Raw genomic sequence first — 19,545 nt, 5'->3', positions numbered from 1 at the left:
TGCGGAACTGGTGAATCTGCTCGTGGACGTCCCCTGGAGGCTTCCAGACCGTCCAGATCTTCTCACAAGGCCCCCTTTACCACCAGAATTCTAGGTCTCTGAGTTTAACGGCATGGCCGTTGAGGCCGCGATTTTGAGAGAATCTGGTTTTTCCAAACGGGTCATTTAGACCATGATCAGAGCTAGAAAACCAGCCTCTTCCCGCATTTACCATAGGTACTGGATGGCTTTTTTCTGTTGGTGCGACGATAACAATGTTTTTCCATTGTCGTTCTCCATTCAATCCATACTTGGCTTCCTCCAGTCCGGCTTTGTTGCGGGCCTGTCCCTCAGTACTCTCAAAGGCCAGGTATCGGCTCTGTCGATTCTTTTCCAGAGGGATCTGGCCCCCTTACCGCAAGTTAAGACCTTTCTCCAGGGAGTCGCCTACGTGGCTCCTCCTCATCATTCTCCAATAGACCTCAATCTCGTTCTTGGCGCTCTCCAAAAGGCGCCGGTCGAGCCTATCGAGGACATTCCTCTTTCCCTTCTCTCATGGAAGGTAACGTTCCTGATCGCCATTACATCCATTAGGAGAGTTTCTGAGCTGGCGGCTTTATCCTGTCTTTCCCTGTACCTATTCCTCCATCAGGATAAGGTCGTTCTCAGGCCAGTTCCCTCCTTCCTTCCAAAGGTGGTATCCCCTTTCCACATTAATGAGGATATCGTCCTTCCCTCTTTTTGCCCTGCGCCTGCTCACCCTCTGGAAAAGTCGCTCCACAAGCTGGATGTAGTGAGAGCCTTGCGTGTCTATCTTGCCAGTCCGATTCCCTGCTTCTCATCTCTGAAGATCACAGGAAAGGGCTGCCGGCATCCAAATCCACAATCGCTCGCTGGATTCGTTCTACCATGGTGGCAGCTTACCGCCTTCAGGAAAAATGGCCCCCTCCTCGAGTGAGAGCCCACTCCACCCGGGCTGTAGGGGCTTCTTGGACTGTTCGACACCTGGCTTCGGCTTCACAACTTTGCAGGGCCGCGACCTGGTCGTCTTTGCACACGTTTCCGAGGTTCTACAGGTTTCATACCCAGGCCTCGTCTGATGCAGCTCTTTGGTAGGAAGGTTCTGCAGGTGGCGGTAGCACATCGACCGACCTAAGCCCTTCCTTCTCGTTCCTTTATTACTGTTCCCACCCTCGGGACTGCTTTGGAACCTCCCATGGTAATCTGTGTCCCCCAATGAAACGATAGAGGAATTTTTGGTTTCTTACCGTAAAATCTCTTTCTTGGAGCCTTCATTGGGGGACACAGCACCCTCCCTGTTTAAGTTGTACCATGTTGGGTCTTCGAGTCCCTTGTTGGGTTGGTACATATTTTGAGAGTTTTTTGTTGTTCCTCCTTCTGCTTTCTCACTAACTGAGGTACTTGGTGCCTGTCGGTGGGTGTATACTACCGGGGAGGAGCTAATTTTCCTTTTTTGCATAGTGTCCGCCTCCTAGCAGCAGCATACACCCCATGGTAATCTGTGTCCCCCCCCCCCCCCCCCCCGTGAAGGCTCCAAGAAAGAGATTTTACGGTAAGAACCCAGAAATCCTTCTTCTCTTTCAGATTACATCAGGGGCTTATCTACAGCATTACAGAATGCTGTAGATAAGCCCCTGATGTCAATGCTGGCAGCTCATAGGGCAAAAAAAAGGGTGACAGATTCCCTTTAAATAGCTGGCTGGTGTCCGCAGTTCAGAACCCGGTGTTTTGTCTGCCCTTATAGAGAGTCTGGTGCTTAGATGACATGTGCCTGATCATGCTGGTGGTGATTAGGCTCGCTCAGTGGTCATGCCCCTGCTGATCTTAGCATGGCACAGGTTGCAAATGACTTTTTTTTTTTTTTTTGTCTCAGAACTCTCTTTAACCCCTTTCCTCCCAACGGTGGTTTGCACGTTAATGACCGGGCCAATTTTTACAATTCTTACCACTGTCCCTTTGAGGTAATAACTCTGGAACTCTTCCATGGATCCTGGTGATTCTGACGCTGTTTTCTTGTGACATATTGTACTTCATGTTAGTGGTAAAATTTCATTGATATAGCTTGCATTTATTTGTGAAAAAAACAGAAATTTGGTGAAAATTTTCCAACTTTAATTTAACAGGTGTCATACCTATAACTGATCATCTATCCCAAAGGGACACGGGCGACTCCCCAATAGAACAACCTATACCTCATACATGAGTCAAATGCCCAATTCGTCTAAATGTGCCAAAAATAAAAAACTGTACGCATGTATAGTGCAAGAAAAGAAGTAATCATTTATTAGACACATACATTATTAAGAACATCCCATCTAAAATGAGTATTGCTTATGGTGAGAGAACAGCGGATCACCAGGCTAATATAATGTACAAAAAGCACCGCAGAGCACAAAAAGCGTATATACAATAAAGACCAAAAAATGATGGTAAAGAGGGGATGAATATACTGGTCCTTTCTGTGGCCAAACAGAATACACCAGCGGTGTGGTGGCATATATAATGTCAACTAGTAATACTAAAGAAAGTCCTTGCCACCACTAACCTAAACAAGAGTCAGGGAAGCATATTAGACAATATAGTAAATATATGAAGCTTCATGAATTCAAAACATTCCCACATATTCCTGACCTGTTTATCACCCCGATAAAGTTCTATACCAAGTGCAGATTTTGAACATGAAAAATCATACCCATGTGGGAGCCAGATGTGCCGCACCGATGCCTGATGCGTTTCGCCCGACAGGGCTTCATTTTTTGCACTATACATGCGTACAGTTTTTCATTTTTGGCACATTTAGATGAATTAGGCATTTGACTCATGTATGAGGTATAGAATTTTCCAACTTTGAATTTTTATGCCCTTAAGTCACAGAGACCTGGCACACAAAAAACTTAATAAATAACATTTCCCATATGTTTACTTTACATCAGCACATCACAGCATGTCATGTGTCAGGTCGCTGGTCTGACAGTTCAGACAGCACTCTGTCAGATCAGCGATCTGACAGGCGCTGCAGAGGCTTACTACTTGCTCTCTGCAGGCACTGAGGAAGCCGCCTCCCTGAAGGCCCCCGCGGCCATATTGGATCCGTGGACCTGCAGAGAAGGAGGCCCCCAGAGCAGCGCAGCACATCGCGCTGCACTGGGGGGTCTCAGGGAAGAACGGAGCGAGCCCCCGCCCTGCCGATGTTTCTCTAAACCCCCGTTACACTGTGCCTGGTGTCAGCTGTCACCTGGTCATAGTGGCCCGGGTAGCGTGGACGGGATAGAACGTCAGATGTCAAAAAGGGGTTAAAAAAAGCATCAGACTGGGGAACACTGAACTATGACGGAGAAATTCCCGAATGTCGATGCTCTGCAGAACAGTTGCCCAACTTTTCCCTCTGGTCAACCCATTGCTTCCTCCTGCCTGTTTTGCTGCTGCTGGCCTTGCTCTGCATGCCAGATTCCCAGGTTAAGTTGCTGCCTTCTTCATCCACCACCTCGTCTTCCACTGCTGAACCCTAGTCCTCCTGACTTAATGATTTAACAACAACTAGACTTATCGGTAACTGTGTCCTGTCATCATCTAGATCCTTACACAAAATTTGCTGTCCCCCCCACCATCATGTTCTTGTGACCGTGGCTGCTCTAAGTTTTATGCATCATTAACCGGCATGTTTTCCTGCCCCTCTTGGAACATGCAGGGTGAGAGGCCACAATCGAGAAATTATGTTGTCAAGAGCTCCTCAGAATGTCCTAGTGTGGGATCACTGATCTCCTGGGACTCAAGGTGATGGGAGAAAGGAGGATCAGGCTGAGGTTTTAGTGATCCATGCTGTTGGCTGTTGAGGCTGGACCGTAAGAAAGACTGAGTGTTTCTGGCAATCATGCTAGAAGCATTATCTGCTATCCAACCGACCACATGTTCGCAGTGGTGTGCCTTCATAAGTGGTGTACTGTGACTCACTTCAAAGGTGGACAGGAAGCTATGTGTCGTGGATGGGCATGTTTCTTGTGCTCCAGCAACAGGCGTAGTCGCACCTGCCCCACGTCCTCGGCGTCTGTATGCACCATCAACAGCGCTTCCACTTCCCCATCCTTTACAGCACACCTTACGCATTTTCTAATTGCAAGGTCTCTGTAAGCAAAGTCCTATCTGTAATTTAAAAAAAATTGGTTTTATACCAACGGAATGTATCACAAAGCACGTAATACTCTACTGATGACAATATAGTCAGTTTTTTCACCTCCCCAGCAGCAGCTATATATTTAGCAACGGACTGCAAAGCCCTTAAGCCCTGCCTAGAGGCAGTGTTCTGCCACTCTCCCTGCTACTTCAACTGTCCCTAGGATAAAAGCAGAATGTATCTGATACAAACAGCAAAGCACAAGATTAACCCTTAGAAGGACTGTTGGTATGATGGTTCAGCATGAGCACCAATATCAACGCTAAAGTACTCTGATTATTTGAACTATGCACACACAGGCCTGGATAACTGCTGTCTCCCTCCAATCAGAACTGTCTCTGAGCTGTGCAATGGCGTCAGTGAGCCGTGCCTGACGACGACTGTCCTTTTATAACCTCTGATGAGGTAATGCGAACAGCCAATCGCAGTAATGCCCCTTCCAAGATGGCTATGGCATTACAGTGACTGGCATGCTTATTGGTTGTGTAACAGGTACCAAGCATGCTAGTCGGGGATTCGAGCTTCAAATCCGAGCACCAGCCAATTGGCTGGTCGAGTGCCGAGCACCCAGATACTCGAGTAATATCCAAGTATCAGCAAGCCCATTTGCTATTTGCCTGAGCATGCGTACAGAGCAGAGTGCTAACTTATTTTTATATTCTGTGGTTCCGTACTTCTCTATATGTGTAATCGGGCAGATGGTGAGTGTTTCTTCCATCTTAGCTGCACATTTCTGAGCAGTCCTTGTATTGACCAGTAAGGGGCTCCAAACGCAGACCATCACCAATTTACTGGGAATTTCAAGGCCTACTAGATCTAAAATAACAGACAAAGCGGAGTTCCACTTTAACTTGTGAACAAGTAAACAATTGTGCTGTGGTATTTCTACAAGGCTCCCAATTGTATACAAGTCTTGCTTTATTCTTCCTATCATGAGCCTAAGGCTATGTGCACACGTTGCGGATTCTGCTGCATTTCCGCAGCGTTTTTGGCCCTGCGGAAACGCAGCAGTTCCGCAGACACGGTACAGTACTATGTTAGCCTATGGCAATTCAAATCCGCTGTGCTCACGCTGCGGTTTTGCTGCGGTTTACAAACATGCACAGCATGTCAATTGTTTGTGCAGATTCCGCAGCGGTTTCGCACCTTTAACATAGTAGAGGTGCGAAACCGCAGGGCAAAACCGCAGGCTAATCCGCAGGAAAACCGCAGGTCACTTTACCTGTGGTTTTACCTGCGGATCTGCGCGGAAAAACCCGCAGGTGAATCCGCAGCGTGTGCACATAGCCTAAAGCAGTTGTCTCATTGAAGGAATTTGGATATTTAACTTAATTGGCGTTCTGTAGATAAAATTAATAAAATCAGCTATATATCACCTAAACCCTGATCCATTGCCGATTGTGACAGTGCACGTGACCACTGCAGCCAGTGATTGCTGGTACTGTTACAAGATAAATCAATTTTCATCTGTGAGGATTCAAATGCTAAAAACCCAAGTAGGATCATAACAATGACGCTTGCACCTTCTTTCTACGGCTCTTCTCTGAGAGCCAGATACTACCAGCTGGACTACTGGCAATCTATTGCCCACTAACGTCATTCAAAGGGGTACATGGGTCAGGGCATCCCTTGTTTTAGTGCTTGTGGGGCTTTGCGCTCTTGTCCATCAGTGGCTGTGCCAATCACCTTTAGGTGATCAATGTAAAAGTAGAGGACAAGCTCTTTAAATGTAGCAGTTGTTAGTCATAGGGCTTTATGAATCAAAAGCCAAGTATATCCTAATACCATGATCTACCAACTTTATTTCTAGTGACAGGGTCCCTTTAAGTAAAAATTTGGATTGGGAGGTTTTACATTTTTCTGCATCAGTGATGTTGGATGAACACCTCTAGATCAGCCGTTTAGTGACTGCATATTGACATTACTCTGAAATGTGGATCTTCTTTAACAGCTTTCTATAAATGCCTTTGACTACAACTGCCACGTGGACCTCATAAAACTCTTGCGGCAGGAAGGAGAATTGGATAGGTTAAGACGCGCCCGTCAGAAGATGAGTGAACTGTTCCCATTAACTGAAGGTATGACGACTAAACATTGACAACTTGCATAGTTATTTTTTTGTGGATATTAACTTAAAGAGGATGTCTGGGACTTAACATTGGATAGGTCATCAATGTCTGATCAGTGGGGGTGTGACACCTGACAACCCCACTGATCAGCTATTCCCGGGGGCGGTGGCAGTCGGGATTGCTCAGTTACGGCATGGCGCTGCACAGCACAGTCGACTGTAAAGTGACTGCGGCCATGTACTGCATATCTGCCCCTTTTGATTTTATCAAGGAAGCATGGTCACAGGATTCGAAGCGTGCCTTTAGTCTGCTCTTCATTATTACACTCCCTCTTCCCTCTTGGTAAATAAAGGTCATAAAAATTAAAAATAAAATGGCCCATATCTCTGGAGCCAAAAGGCGGATTAACAAAAAGAGAGCACTCAGGAGCAGCAGGAATGAATAAGAGCAGAAAATGGGGCCTTTTGACCTGCAAATTTCACTATTGAGCCATGGAGACAATGGGTTTTCTTGTGACCTAATGTATAATACCTTTAACTAGCTGCAAATTATGTTACTTTCAATTTTAGAGTGGGGAAAATAAGCATTTGATACTCTGCCGATTTTGCAAGTTTTGTAATTTTCTCTATCGCTTCTTTGGGGGGACACTGAAACCATGGGTTGTATGCTGCTGCCACTAGGAGGCTGACACTATGCATAGAAAAAGGCTAGCTCCTCCTCCGCAGTATACACCCCACCGACCGGCAGTAATTTCCTCAGTTTAGCTTAGTGTCAGTAGGAGGTGGACATGGGTCTTTCTTTAGACCCATATCTACCTTGATGTGCGTCGTTTCCTTTCAGGTTATCCGTAGGGATACAGAGTGAAAAGTCACATCTGTACTCCCACAAAGAGACTGTGAGTACGGCATGTACTGCCACCCCGTATCCTCACAGCTCTCCGCAGCAGGACCAGCAGCTCTCCGGGCGGCCGCCAACACGAATACGTGTCAGCGATGCAGAGGGTCCTTGCCTTCCATCTCCCACCCACTCGCCTACCAGAGCCTGTCGGTTGGATGAGGCGCAGACATACTCAGGACAAGCAAGGTACCTTCAATCAACTCGGGTCCAGGATAGGGTGAGTATTGGGCCCCCATTCTCATCAGGCAGCACGGTTGCAGCTTCAGCGTCTTCTTTGGGGCGGGTGGCTGCGGTAGCGCTGCAGGCTTCCGCGGCCGTCCCGCACCTCCAGGCAGCCTCCGCATTTGCCCTCCAGCCCACTCCCTTCACCCCGGACAGGATTCTCTCAGCAGCGTTCAGGCTGTGTCACCTCCGCGCCGCCCCGTGCTGACAAGCGGCCGCCGCTATTAATTTGGGCCTACTACAGTGTCGTGGCCATGCCCCCCGCCGTCATTCTCAGGCGGGCTTCCCTCCCGCCTGTCCTAGGCCCGCCCACCGCCTCTCCTCATGCTCCTGTCGCACTGTCACAGCGCTCAGCCCACCGGGCGGTACCTTTTTCTCAGAGCGGCGGTTAGCTCTGCCCTTCGTCGTCTCAGAAAGAGCGCGCTTTTCCCTCAGTCTCCTCTGGCAGCCGCCATTTTCTTTGATCTGGCAGCCGGACACCGTCAGCCGGACTCCGCATTCTCCTGCAACCCTGCAAGTACACGAGCTGCGCAGCATCGCTTACTGGGGTTATCCACAGGACAACGGACCGTGAGTAGCTCTGCTTCTGCAGACTGACACCCTCCTCCCTGTCCCCCCAACCTTCCGGCACTCCTTCAGTGACTGTCCCATTATGTCTACCTCTAAGACTGACCATTCTCGCCCCCCTGCTCCCACGGGCACTTTAGTCAAGTTCTTTGCATGTACTTCTTGCAAATGCAAACTTCCCTCAGGTCAGCCCACTCCCCTCTGCCTCGACTGCAGCAATCCCATTCAATCCGCCACCTAGGAGCTCCCTATGGCTACCCGTGAGAGTGAATCCCCCATTCCTGGCTGGGCTTCTTCTCTGTCACAATCAGTGGCGGATCTTACTAAGGTGTCTCAGTCCCTAGTGGCCGTTCTTGATAATTTTAGTCCCTAGTGGCCGTTCTTGATAAGTTGCCCCTGGACACTACTACAGTATCCAGCAGGGCACAAGAGGTTCCATCTGAGCCAGCCAGCATCAGCCACAAAAGGCCCATGCAGGATTCCCGGCTGGAATCCTCCCCTCGCCCCATCTCACCGCATAGTCCTTCCCAGTCTCCTTCCCGTGCCTCCTCCCCCGAGTCAGGCGAGGCGTTCTCGGACGCTCCATCCGAGGAGATTTTAGAGCTGGATTCAGACCATGACGCGGACATGAAGGTTACGGTGCAGAACCTCATTGCTGCGATTAACCACACTTTTGAAATCACAGACTCCCCTGTGAAACCCTCAGATCAGGAGGTTTCGTTCAGACGGGCAGAAACACCTTCCAGAGTCTTCACCCTGCACTCAGAGTTTGACAAGCTCCTTACCAGGGAGAGAGAAAATCCGACCAGGCGCTTTCAAAAAGGGAAGCGCCTCGGCGTGCTGTATCCATTTTCAAAAGAGCTCACCAACAATTGGTCGGCCTCTCCCTCTGTAGACGCTCCCGTGTCCAGACTATCTAACAACACGGTCCTCCCGATTTCAGGTGTGGTGTCTCTGAAGGATTCTAACGATAGGATCATAGAATCCTTAGCAAAGTCAGCGGTCGATGCGGCTGCGACAGCGCTGAGCCCTGCCTTCGCTTCAACTTAGGTCGCTAAGGCCATAGCTACTTGGGCAGAGGATCTCCACCAGGGCATTTTAGATAAAGCCCAACCAGAACGTTTGGCAGAGCTAGCAGATCTCCCATGCAGGGGATTATCTGGTCTCTGCCTCCTTGGATGCTGCATCTTGCGCAGCTCAAGCGTCCAGCAACGTGGTAGCAATCCGGCATACAATTTGGCTCAAGGCTTGGCAGGCGGTTTTGTCTTCAAAAAAGTCTCTTACCAATCTGCCTTTTCAGGGAGCGCGTCTTTTCGGATCCCAGCTGGATCAGATTATTAAAGACGCCACTGGAGGCACAAGCTCTCTTCTTCCTCAGTCCAAGCCTCGTAGACCTCCTCCAAGACGTCAGTTTCGGCCCTTTCGCAACGGCAGAATCCTTTTTCAACAACAAAGGCCGCAAGCACGCCAGGATAGGAAGAAAGTCTCCTTTAGGCCCACTCCCTCCTGGCGATCTCACTCTTCCCAGGGAAGATCCTCCAGGTCCAGAACTGGACGGTCCACTTCAGCATGACTATCAACGGACCCCCGAGGCGCCTTCCCAACTGGGCGGTCGACTCCTTTTCTTCAGAGACATCTGGCTTGCTTCAGTAGAAGACGCTTGGGTCAGGGAAGTTGTATCCTGAGGATACAAGATAGAGTTCACCTCTCGGCCCCGGGATCGTTTCTTCGAGTCCCGACCTCCAAAGGACCCTGCCTTGGTTCCGGGTTTCTTTGCATCCACTGCGCCCAGAGTATTTACAAAGATCATGGCGGCGTTGATGGCTTCGTTGAGGAGCAGAGGTCTCGTCCTTTTTCCGTACCTCGACGATATTCTAATCAAAGCTCCGTCTTTTCTCCAGACTCGCCAAAGTCTTACCATCCTTCTCGACACCCTGTCCAATTTCAGGTGGCTCGTCAACAAAAAGAAGTCCTGCCTGGTTCCGACTCAACGCCTTGTGTTTCTAGGCCTATTGTTCGACACCCGTCGAGCGAGGGTTTTTCTTCCACAAGAGAAGATGTTCTCTCTGCGGCGAGACATACGATCACTGCAGAGCACTCGGCTTCCATCTCTCCGGTCAGCCATGAAGGTTTTGGGAAAGATGGTGGCGACGGCCGAAGCGGTCCCCTTTGCCCAATTTCATTCAAGACCGCTTCAACGGGCCATCCTGTCTCAGTGGCACAGGTCTGTCCTTTCCCTGGATTGTCCAATTCGCCTTTTGCCCCGAGTCAAACAATCCCTCAATTGGTGGCTGACGTCACCCCTCATTTCCCTAGACCGGTCATTCCTCCCGATTCACTGGCAGATTGTGACAACGGACGCCAGCCTTCTAGGCTGGGGTGCAGTGTTTCGCAATCACACTGTTCAGGGTCGGTGGGCGACTCAAGAGACAAGTCTGCCTAGCAACGTCCTCGAGATACGGGCGTTTTATCTGTCTCTCACTCACTGGGAAAGACTTCCAGGGGTCTGCCAATCCGGATTCAGATGGACAATGCTACAGCAGTGGCATATGTCAACCACCAAGGGGGAACACGGAGTTCCTCTGCTCTAGCAGAAGTGTCCAAGATTCTTCACTGGGCAGAGATATCAGTCCCAGCGATTTCCGCGGTGCACATTCCCGGCATGGACAACTGGGCCACCGATTTTCTCAGCCGCGAGGGTCTCACGGCGGGAGAGTGGTCCTTACATCTGGACGTCTTCCATCAGATTTGTTGTCGTTGGAGGACAACGTAGATCTACTGGCGTCTCGCATGAACAGGAAGGTCCCACAGTTCGTATCCAGAGCCCGAGATCCTCTCGCAGTGGGCGCCGATGCTCTGACCGTTCCCTGGTCTCAGTTCAAGTTCCCCTACCTGTTCCCTCCCCTTCCTCTTCTTCCCAAGCTGTTGAAGAAAATCAAGGTGGAAGGAGTTCCGGTCATCCTCATCGCTCCAGATTGGCCCAGAAGAGCTTGGTTCTCGGACATCGTCAACCTGCTCACGGACGCTCCCTGGAAGCTTCCAGACAGAGCAGATTTGCTGTCTCAGGGTCCGATTTGCCACCCCAATTCTCGGCCGCTCAATTTAACGGCGTGGCTGTTGAGACCGCAGTTCTGAAACATTCAGGTTTTTCAGAATGGGTTATTCACACCATGATCCGGGCTAGAAAGCCTTCGTCTTCCAAGATTTATTATCGTACATGGAAGGCCTATTTCGCTTGGTGCGAGGCCAATGACATTCCGCCCATGGCCTTTTCTCTCTGTCCTAGCGTTCCTCCAGTCAGGCCTTGATGCGGGCCTTGCCCTCAGCTCCTTAAAGGGTCAAGTCTCGGCGCTTTCCATTCTGTTCCAGAAGACGTTGACCTCCCGTCCGCAGGTCAAGACCTTTCTTCAGGAACTGGTTCATGCGGCACCTCCGTACCGCGCGCCTGTGGATCCATGGGATCTTATTCTTGTTCTCGAGGTTCTATAAGGTCCTCCCTTCGAACCTCTCAGGGAAGCTTCCCTTTCCCTTCTTTCCTGTAAAGTTGCCTTCCTGGTGGCCATCACCTCCATCCGGCGCGTGTCAGAGTTGGCGGCCTTTTCTTGTCGCTCTCCTTTCTTGGTGCTCCACCAGGATAAGGTGGTCCTGCGGCCCCCCGCCCTCTTTCCTTCCTAAGGTGATATCCACTTTCCACCTGAATGAGGATATTGTTCTCCCGTCCTTTTGTCCGGGTCCAACTCGCCCTCCTTGAACAAGCTAGACCTGGTCAGGGCGATGAAGGTCTACCTGGCTAGGCCGACTCATTTGCGGAAGACATACTCTCTCTTCATCATTCCAGATGGGGCGCGGAAAGGTCAGCCGGCCTCCAAAGCTACTATTGCTCGCTGGATCAGATCGGCAATTTTGGAAGCCTACCGGGTCAAACATCGAGTGGCCCCCTTCTGGAACTAGAGCTCACTCTACCCGGGCAGTGGGTGCCTCCTGGGCGGTGCACCACAGAGCTTCCGCACTGCAGCTTTGCAAAGCTGCAACCTGGTCATCTGTTCACACGTTTGTGAAATTCTACAGGGTCCACACCTACGCTTCGGCGGATGCCAGCCTAGGAAGAAGGATCCTGCAGGCAGTGGTGGTGAGTCCGCTGGCCTGATGGAAGTTTGCTTTCCCTCACCAGGGACTGCTTTGGGACGTCCCATGGTTTCTGTGTCCCCCAATGAAGCGATAGAGAAAACAGGATTTTTGGGTCGCTTACCGTAAAATCTGTTTCTCGGAGCCTTCATTGGGGGACACAGTACCCTCCCATGTTCGGCAACTCCTGTTTTCATGTTGTTTGTTCTTGCAGTTGAGTTGTCTGTTCTGTTTCAATCTATTCTGTTACTTCTCCTACTGCTTTCTCACTAACTGAGGAATCTCCTGCCGGTCGGTGGGGTGTAAACTGCGGAGGAGGAGCTAACCTTTTTCTATGCATAGTGTCAGCCTCCTAGTGGCAGCAGCATACTGTGTCCCCCAATGAAGGCTCCGAGAAACAGAATTTACGGTAAGCGACCCAAAAATCCTGTTTTGTTTTTTGTTTTTTTGTTTGTTTTTTTATCAAAGGTACACTTCAACTTTTGAGAGACAGAATCTAAAAATAATAATATAGGATTTTTACATAATTAATTTTCATTTTATTGCATGAAGTATTTGATCACCTACCAACCAGCAAGAATTCTGGCTCTTTAAGACCTCTTAGGCCAGGTTCATACTGCGTTAATGCAGAGCGTTGACGGACTGCGTTATCGCTATAGCATAACGCGATCGTGTTATGCTATACCGCTAGCGCAGATGCTTCATCTGCGATAGCGGTGGCGGACCCTCGGACGCTACAGCCTGCGTCCGATGGTCCGTCACAGAATGACTGCACATCACTAGCACATGCCGATTATGGCATGTGTTGGTGATGTGCCCGATAATGGGGGTTAATGGCAGCGTTAACGGATTGCGTTACATCGCGTTATGCCGCGGTGTAACGCAAATGATAAACGGACTTGTTACCTGCACTCGTTACCTGTATTTTTTGCACCTGTTTGAACTCATTACCTGTATAAAAGACCTGTCTACACAATAAATCAAACTACATCCTCTCCACTATGGCAAAGACCAAAGAGCTGTCTAATGACACCGGGGACAAAATTTTAGACCTGCACAAGGGTGGGATGGTCTACAGAACAATAGGCAAGCAGCTTGATGAGAAGACAACACAATTATTAGAAAATGGAAGAAACACAAGATGACTGTCAATCTTCCTCGGTCTGGGGCTACATGCAAGATCTCTCCTTGTGGGATAAGGATGATTCTGAGAAAGGTCAAGAATCAGCCCAGAACTTCACAGGAGAACGTGGTCAATGACCTGTATAGAGCTGGGACCACAGTCTCAAACATTACCGTTGGTAACACACTTACACCGTCATGGATTAAAATCTTGCAGGGGACACAAGGTCTCCCTGCTCACACCAGCACATTCAGCCTCATTTGAAGTTTGCCAATGACCATCTTGATGATCCAGAGGAGGCATAGGAGAAAGTCATGTGGTCATATAAGACAAAAATAGAACTTTTTGGTATCCACTCCACTTGCCGTGTTTGGAGGAAGAAGGATGAATGCAACCCAAAGAACACCGTCCCAACCGTGAAGCATGGTGGGGAAACATCATACTTTTCGGGTGCAATACTGCAAAGTGGACAGGACGATTGCACCATATTGAAGGGAGGATGGATGGGCTCATGGATTTCGAGATTTTGACCAACAACCTTCTTCCCTCACGAAGAACATTGAAGATGGGTCATGGCTGGGTCAAAGGTTTCTGTACCAAATATTAAGTTCTGTTTTTCTATTGTATCAAATACTTATTTCATGTTAAAAAATGCAAATTAATGATGTAAAAATCGGTGACCAGAAAATTGCCCACGCGGAAAATTGCCCACACTGAAAATTGCCAATTGCAGCATCATAAAGTTTCAGATCTATGATATTTGAGGTGCAAGGTGAGGATGTTCACATGATATGTGAAAAATGCCCACAGAAAATTGCCCACAGGCATGAATACCCACAGGAAAACAGTAGCGAGTTATAGGTGAGATGCTCTGCAGGACAGAGAATAGCATAGATCTATAGGTTAAACACTCTGCAGGACAGGGGTATAGTATGCAAGCATACGTGGATGCTCTCCAGGGCAGAACGATAATATAGAATTATAGGTGAGATGCTCTGCAGGGCAGAGAATAGTATAGAATTATAGGTTAAATGCTCTGCAGGACAGGGGGATAGTATACAGGTATAGGTGAGATGCTCTGCAGGACAGGGGATAGTATACAGGTATAGGTGAGATGCTCTGCAGGGCAGGGGGATAGTATTAAGGTATAGGTGAGATGCGCTGCAGGGCAGGAGAATAATATAGAATTCTTGGTGAGATGCTCTGCAGCACAGAAGCACATTTGCTTCTGCTTTTTGAGGGCAGGAGTCATGATAATGTTCTGTTGGTTCTTGAACTACGTCATCATCTTTTGTTTTGAGAATTGAATGGCACTTTGACGAGTGATGCAGTCGGCATCTTCAAGTCACCTCTGCGTTGATAGTATGAAATGCAAGATATTCAAACCCCAAGTAAATCATAACTTTGTTGTTCCTCTGGCTTCTTGAAAACTCCATTGTTTGCACTACATGAAGAAATAGAATACTTTAGATGAACTCTAAATACACTTTTATTGAAAAAAAATTAAAAAATATGGGGATAGATCTATTACTGTACATGTTTTAGCTAACCAAAACACAATTGGCTGGCACAGCAGGAACGCCATTGTTCACTGGGGTTGTACCAAAAGGAATGACAGGATTGCCAATTTGAAACAATGGGAGGGAAGCGCTGGAAGGAACATGTGAAATAATGTCTACAAGGAAAGCCCGGTGACTTCCATGGGCTCCACTGAAATACAATACAGCACAGCACAGGCAGCAAAGAAAACGCAGAATGGATTTCAATAAAGGTCTCTGGGCCCAGGTTACTTCTCTGGGTTCTATAAGTTCGGTTCACTCGTGCCTAGTCCCAGAGTACAGATTCTGTTCTTACGAGTTGTCATTCCACTCTGTGTGGCGTGCATGAGCCTAGAGACCATTATTCAAATCCATTCTGCATTTTATTTCATCCTATGCCTGCCTACACCTGCAGTATACGTGTATGATACATAACTACGTAGGATCTGTTCACTCTTATTCTCTTGGCAGTCATAAGTGGACAGGGAAGGAAGTGCAAGCGCCAGATTCACTGCCACTGAAATCAATGGGAGAACGGCGCTGCTCTGGCACTTCCGGGTCCTCTGTTGGTCAGTGACATCACTATGGAGACACATGGGTCAGTGGGTGTTCTTGTCTGCTGGCCTGGCTGTCTTTTGAGAGCCTGCAAGAACCAGGGCTCATCCCACTGAATGCCCACACTCGATCCCCATGAGTAGAACACCACTCAGACAACACAGGGTGAGGTGAACACACATTGGTAAGACTATAGGTTCACCAACAGAAAAAAACAGAGGTGTAACGACTGTGGTCGCAGGGATCAAGGCTATGACCAGGCACAGGGGTACAGGTGCCTGCTGCTGGATCTCTGTCCTCACTGAAGATGCAGATCCAGATAACATGCATCGTGTTGCAGAGACCCGTCGGGTCCCTGCACTGCGATAATGCTACACTGCGACACATGCAGTGGCTGTGAGCTGACGTTGGAGGTGAAGCCACAGGGAGCAGCGCATGACATTGGTGCACACTACGATGTCAGCTGCCGGGCTGTGCGTTGGCTACAAAAGACACAAGGCGATGTGGGAACATAGGAAAGGTGAGTAGAATGTTTTTGTTTTTAATTATGCATTAGGGGCAGAATGGGGACACATACACTAGGATTGGGGACACACATACCAGGAAGGGGGCATATATACCAGGATGGAGACCATGTGGACCCATATATACCAGGATGGGGACCATATATACCAGCATTGGGACATATTCACCAGGATGATGGGCATATATACCAGGATGGGGGACATTTTACTACATAATGAAGGGGGCAATTCATTCTTTATAGAATTTATAACAATACGGGGGCCCATACATCTGAACAACGTGTGTGTGTGGGGGGGCAGGTCCAAATTTCGCACTGGGGCCCATCAGACTCCAGTTACACCACTGCAAAAACATACATTCTCAGCAAGAACACAAGGTGGTACAAGTGGCAGAATCTCACCTTTCTGCTGTGCCTTCTAGGCTTTCAGGAACAACTATCTCTGCCAGCAGCTCTCTGCTTTTGATGGGCTCCCACTGAGATGATGATGTATTAGATGTGACCTGCAGTCCCATGTAACTCCACAGATAACAATGTGATACTTTTGTGAGTATTGATAGCAGTGATGGCTCCTCTGGATCACATTGCTGGTTCTCATGTGCTGCTGTTTTGGGCTGGTGGGAGGAGTAAGGCAGAATCAGTAAGAGATGAGAGCAGACCACATCTATCTATTAAAAACACTTGTGACATGCACACATATGAACAAGTCGGTAGGACACTGTTCATACCACCCACTGACTCAAACACAAACAGAGCACAGAATGACAATTGTGCAGAAATATCCTGCAGTAAAACATATACCAGTAGTCAGCAAGTGCTGATAAAAAGATAACAAATACAGGGTATTTATTCGATACGTTTTTTTGCAAAAAAAAAAAATGTATACCAAGCTGCTCCACCGCGTCAAGGTAACCCCTATTGAAGCAGTCCCTATCTAATGTATTTAAAACCTGAACATGTGAACAGTGTCTAAATGAACAGGATGAAGACAGGCGCTTCCTGGTATGGGCACGTGGTGTAAGCCAGCTCTTTATGTGCATGTCACACGAGGGGGGTGGGGTCTCTCAAATCATGCATAGGCACGGAAAAAACTGGATTAAAAACACATGTGACATGCACACATATGAACAAGTCGGTAGGACACTGTTCATACCACCCACTGACTCAAACACAAACAGAGAGCACAGAATGACAATTGTGCAGAAATATCCTGCAGTAAAACATATACCAGTAGTCAGCAAGTGCTGACATGCACATAAAGAGCTGGCTTACACCACGTGCAATTGGCAATTTTCCATGTGGGCAATTTTCCTGTGGGCATTTTTCAGGGAACTGTAAAAATCATACAATGTGATTTCTCTGAATTCTTTTTTTTTTTTTTTTAAACATTCTGTCTTTCACAGTTCAAGTGTACCTACGATAAAAATTACACACCTTTCCATTCTTTGTAGGTAGGAAAACTTGCAAAATCGTCAGTGTATCAAATGCCTATTTTTTCCCATTGTATTTAGGATTTCTTCAGGTAAATTAGCTCTCATTAATGTGTTATCTCGACATACTGTATACATTAATTATTAATTTTGACCGTTATTTGTGTATTCTTTACCTGCAGAGATATGGTTGGATTGGTTGAAAGATGAAATGAAGATTGCAGAAGACACGTCAAGTCGTGAGGTTGTTTATGAGCTGTTTGAGAAAGCTGTGAAAGATTACATCTGTAAGCTCCAATTGTCTATATTCCATCCACCCCATACCACATCATCTGTCTCGTGCACTGTGTAGCATCATGTATGAGATATCAATGCCACACGTGATTTATCTGAACACCGTACATTATAGTGAGAAAGCAGAAATGATTATATAGTCACAAATATGTATGTTCTCTTTAGGTCCAGAAATTTGGTTGGAGTATGCACAGTATTCTATTGGAGGGATGGGAGAAGAGGGTGGCATTGCCAAGGTTCGCTCTATCTTTGAGAGAGCATTAACAGCTGTTGGACTCCACATGACCAAAGGATCGGCCATATGGGATGCCTACAGGGAGTTTGAGAATGCAATATTAGGAACCTTACAGGTAATTTATTCTCTGGATACCGGAATATCTAGTTAATTGTGGATGTTGATGTATGTAGACTTCTTGCTATGAATTGGTTGAAATATGTAGAAAAGTTACTTATGAATTGCCTTACTTCTTATGTATTAGCCTTTGCCAGGTACCATTCCTTCAGCAGAACAACAGCAGATGCTGACTACCCAACTTGAGAGGATCCACACGCTTTTCAAACGCCAGCTAGGTGTACCCCTTCGAGGTAAGTTCTCATTAGGAATACCTAAATGAATAAAACCACTGTTTAACCCCTGGGCGATTTTATTTTATTTTTTTTTTTCTATTTTTCGTTTGTTTTTTTCCTCCACTTTTTCCAAGAGCCATAACCTTTTTTTATTTTTCTGTCATTATGGCCGTATGAGGGCGTGTTTTTTTTCAGGAAGCGTTGTATTCTTAAATGACCATATTTATTTTATCATGTAGTGTGCTGGAAAGAGAAAAAGAAATTCGAAGTGTTGTGAAGTTGCAAAAAGAAGTGCAATTCCACAATTGTTTTTGGGTTTTTTTTATTTACCATACGCACTATATGGTATTACCGACCTGCCAGCATGTTTCCCTGGGTCAGTACTAGTACGCAGATACCAAACATGCATAGTTTATTTAAGTGGTGAAAAAAAATTCCAAAATTTATATGAAAAAAATCTTTGCCATTTTCTGAGACCCGTGACGTTTTCATTCTCTGGAGCTGGGTGATGGCTTATTTTTTGCGGCTTTGGCTGATGTTTTTATTGATACCATATATGGTTAGATGCTACGTTTTGATCTCCTGTTTTTGCATTTCATTGCAATGTTTTGGCGACCAGAAAACTGTAATTCTGGCTTTTTTTTTTTTTTTTTTTTTCTTGTTATGCCATTTACCAATTGGATTAATTTACTTTAGATTTTGATCGGACATTTATGAACTCAGTGATACCAAATGTGTATTTTTTTCTGTTTTATTTTAATGGGGCAAAAGGGGGGTGATCTGAATGTTTGTGTTTTTAATATTTTTCAAAACTTTTCTTTTTCAGTTTTTATGTAGTTTAGTTTAGAGCTTTAGCCATGCTATGTTGTTGTTGTTATTATTTATTATAGCGCCATTTATTCCATTGCGCTTTTCATGTGAAAAGGGGTTACATAACAAAAAAAACAAGTACAATAATCTTGAACAGAGCGAGTCACCGACTGGTACTTGAGGAGAGAGGACCCTGCCCGTGAGGATACAGTAGGTGAGGGTAATGCTGGTCATGCCAAGGTTTGATGGAATAAGTGTTACTGCAGGTTTTACGTTTGTCGGAAGCGGTAGCTTTTGAAGGTTTCCACAGTTAGACGAGTCTGATATGTTGGGGCAGAGAGTTCCAGAATAAGGGGGATGCTCTGGAGAAATCTTGTATACGATAGGAGAGGAGTAGAGAAGAAGATCTTGTGAGGATTGGAGGTTGTGTGCAGGTAAATACTTGTAGATTAGGTCACAGATGTATGGTGGAGGAGTCAGGTTGTGGTGGCTTTATATGCCATGATTAGTGTTTTGAACTGGGGTCTCTGGGCAATGGGGAGCCAGTAAAGGGATTGGCAGAGAGGAGAGGCCTGGGAATAGTGGAAGGATAGGTAGATTATTCGGGCAGCAGAGTTTAGGATAGATTGAAGGGGTGCGAAAGTGTTAGAAGAG

At 47.1% G+C, this 19,545-nt stretch overlaps 1 protein-coding gene across 2 annotated transcripts in view; it reads left to right on the top strand.

The window, feature by feature from the left end:
* The window catches only part of SART3 (spliceosome associated factor 3, U4/U6 recycling protein), a 70,442-nt gene that overhangs the window by 13,758 nt on the left and 37,139 nt on the right, over window positions 1–19,545 (top strand). For both annotated transcript variants that reach the window (XM_073582580.1, XM_073582579.1), the window contains exons 2-5: window positions 6,123–6,249; window positions 17,403–17,507; window positions 17,680–17,864; window positions 17,994–18,099. In XM_073582580.1, the coding sequence (XP_073438681.1) occupies window positions 6,123–6,249; window positions 17,403–17,507; window positions 17,680–17,864; window positions 17,994–18,099 (523 nt within the window). The remainder of the gene's footprint in view (window positions 1–6,122; window positions 6,250–17,402; window positions 17,508–17,679; window positions 17,865–17,993; window positions 18,100–19,545) is intronic.

This window comes from Dendrobates tinctorius, unplaced genomic scaffold (assembly GCF_039654945.1).
Source record: "Dendrobates tinctorius isolate UK_male_01 unplaced genomic scaffold, ASM3965494v1 ptg000073l, whole genome shotgun sequence".
NCBI classification, from domain to species: Eukaryota; Metazoa; Chordata; class Amphibia; order Anura; family Dendrobatidae; genus Dendrobates; species Dendrobates tinctorius.
Note: the sequence above shows the minus strand (reverse complement) of the source record. Positions and strands in the feature narration are given on the sequence as shown.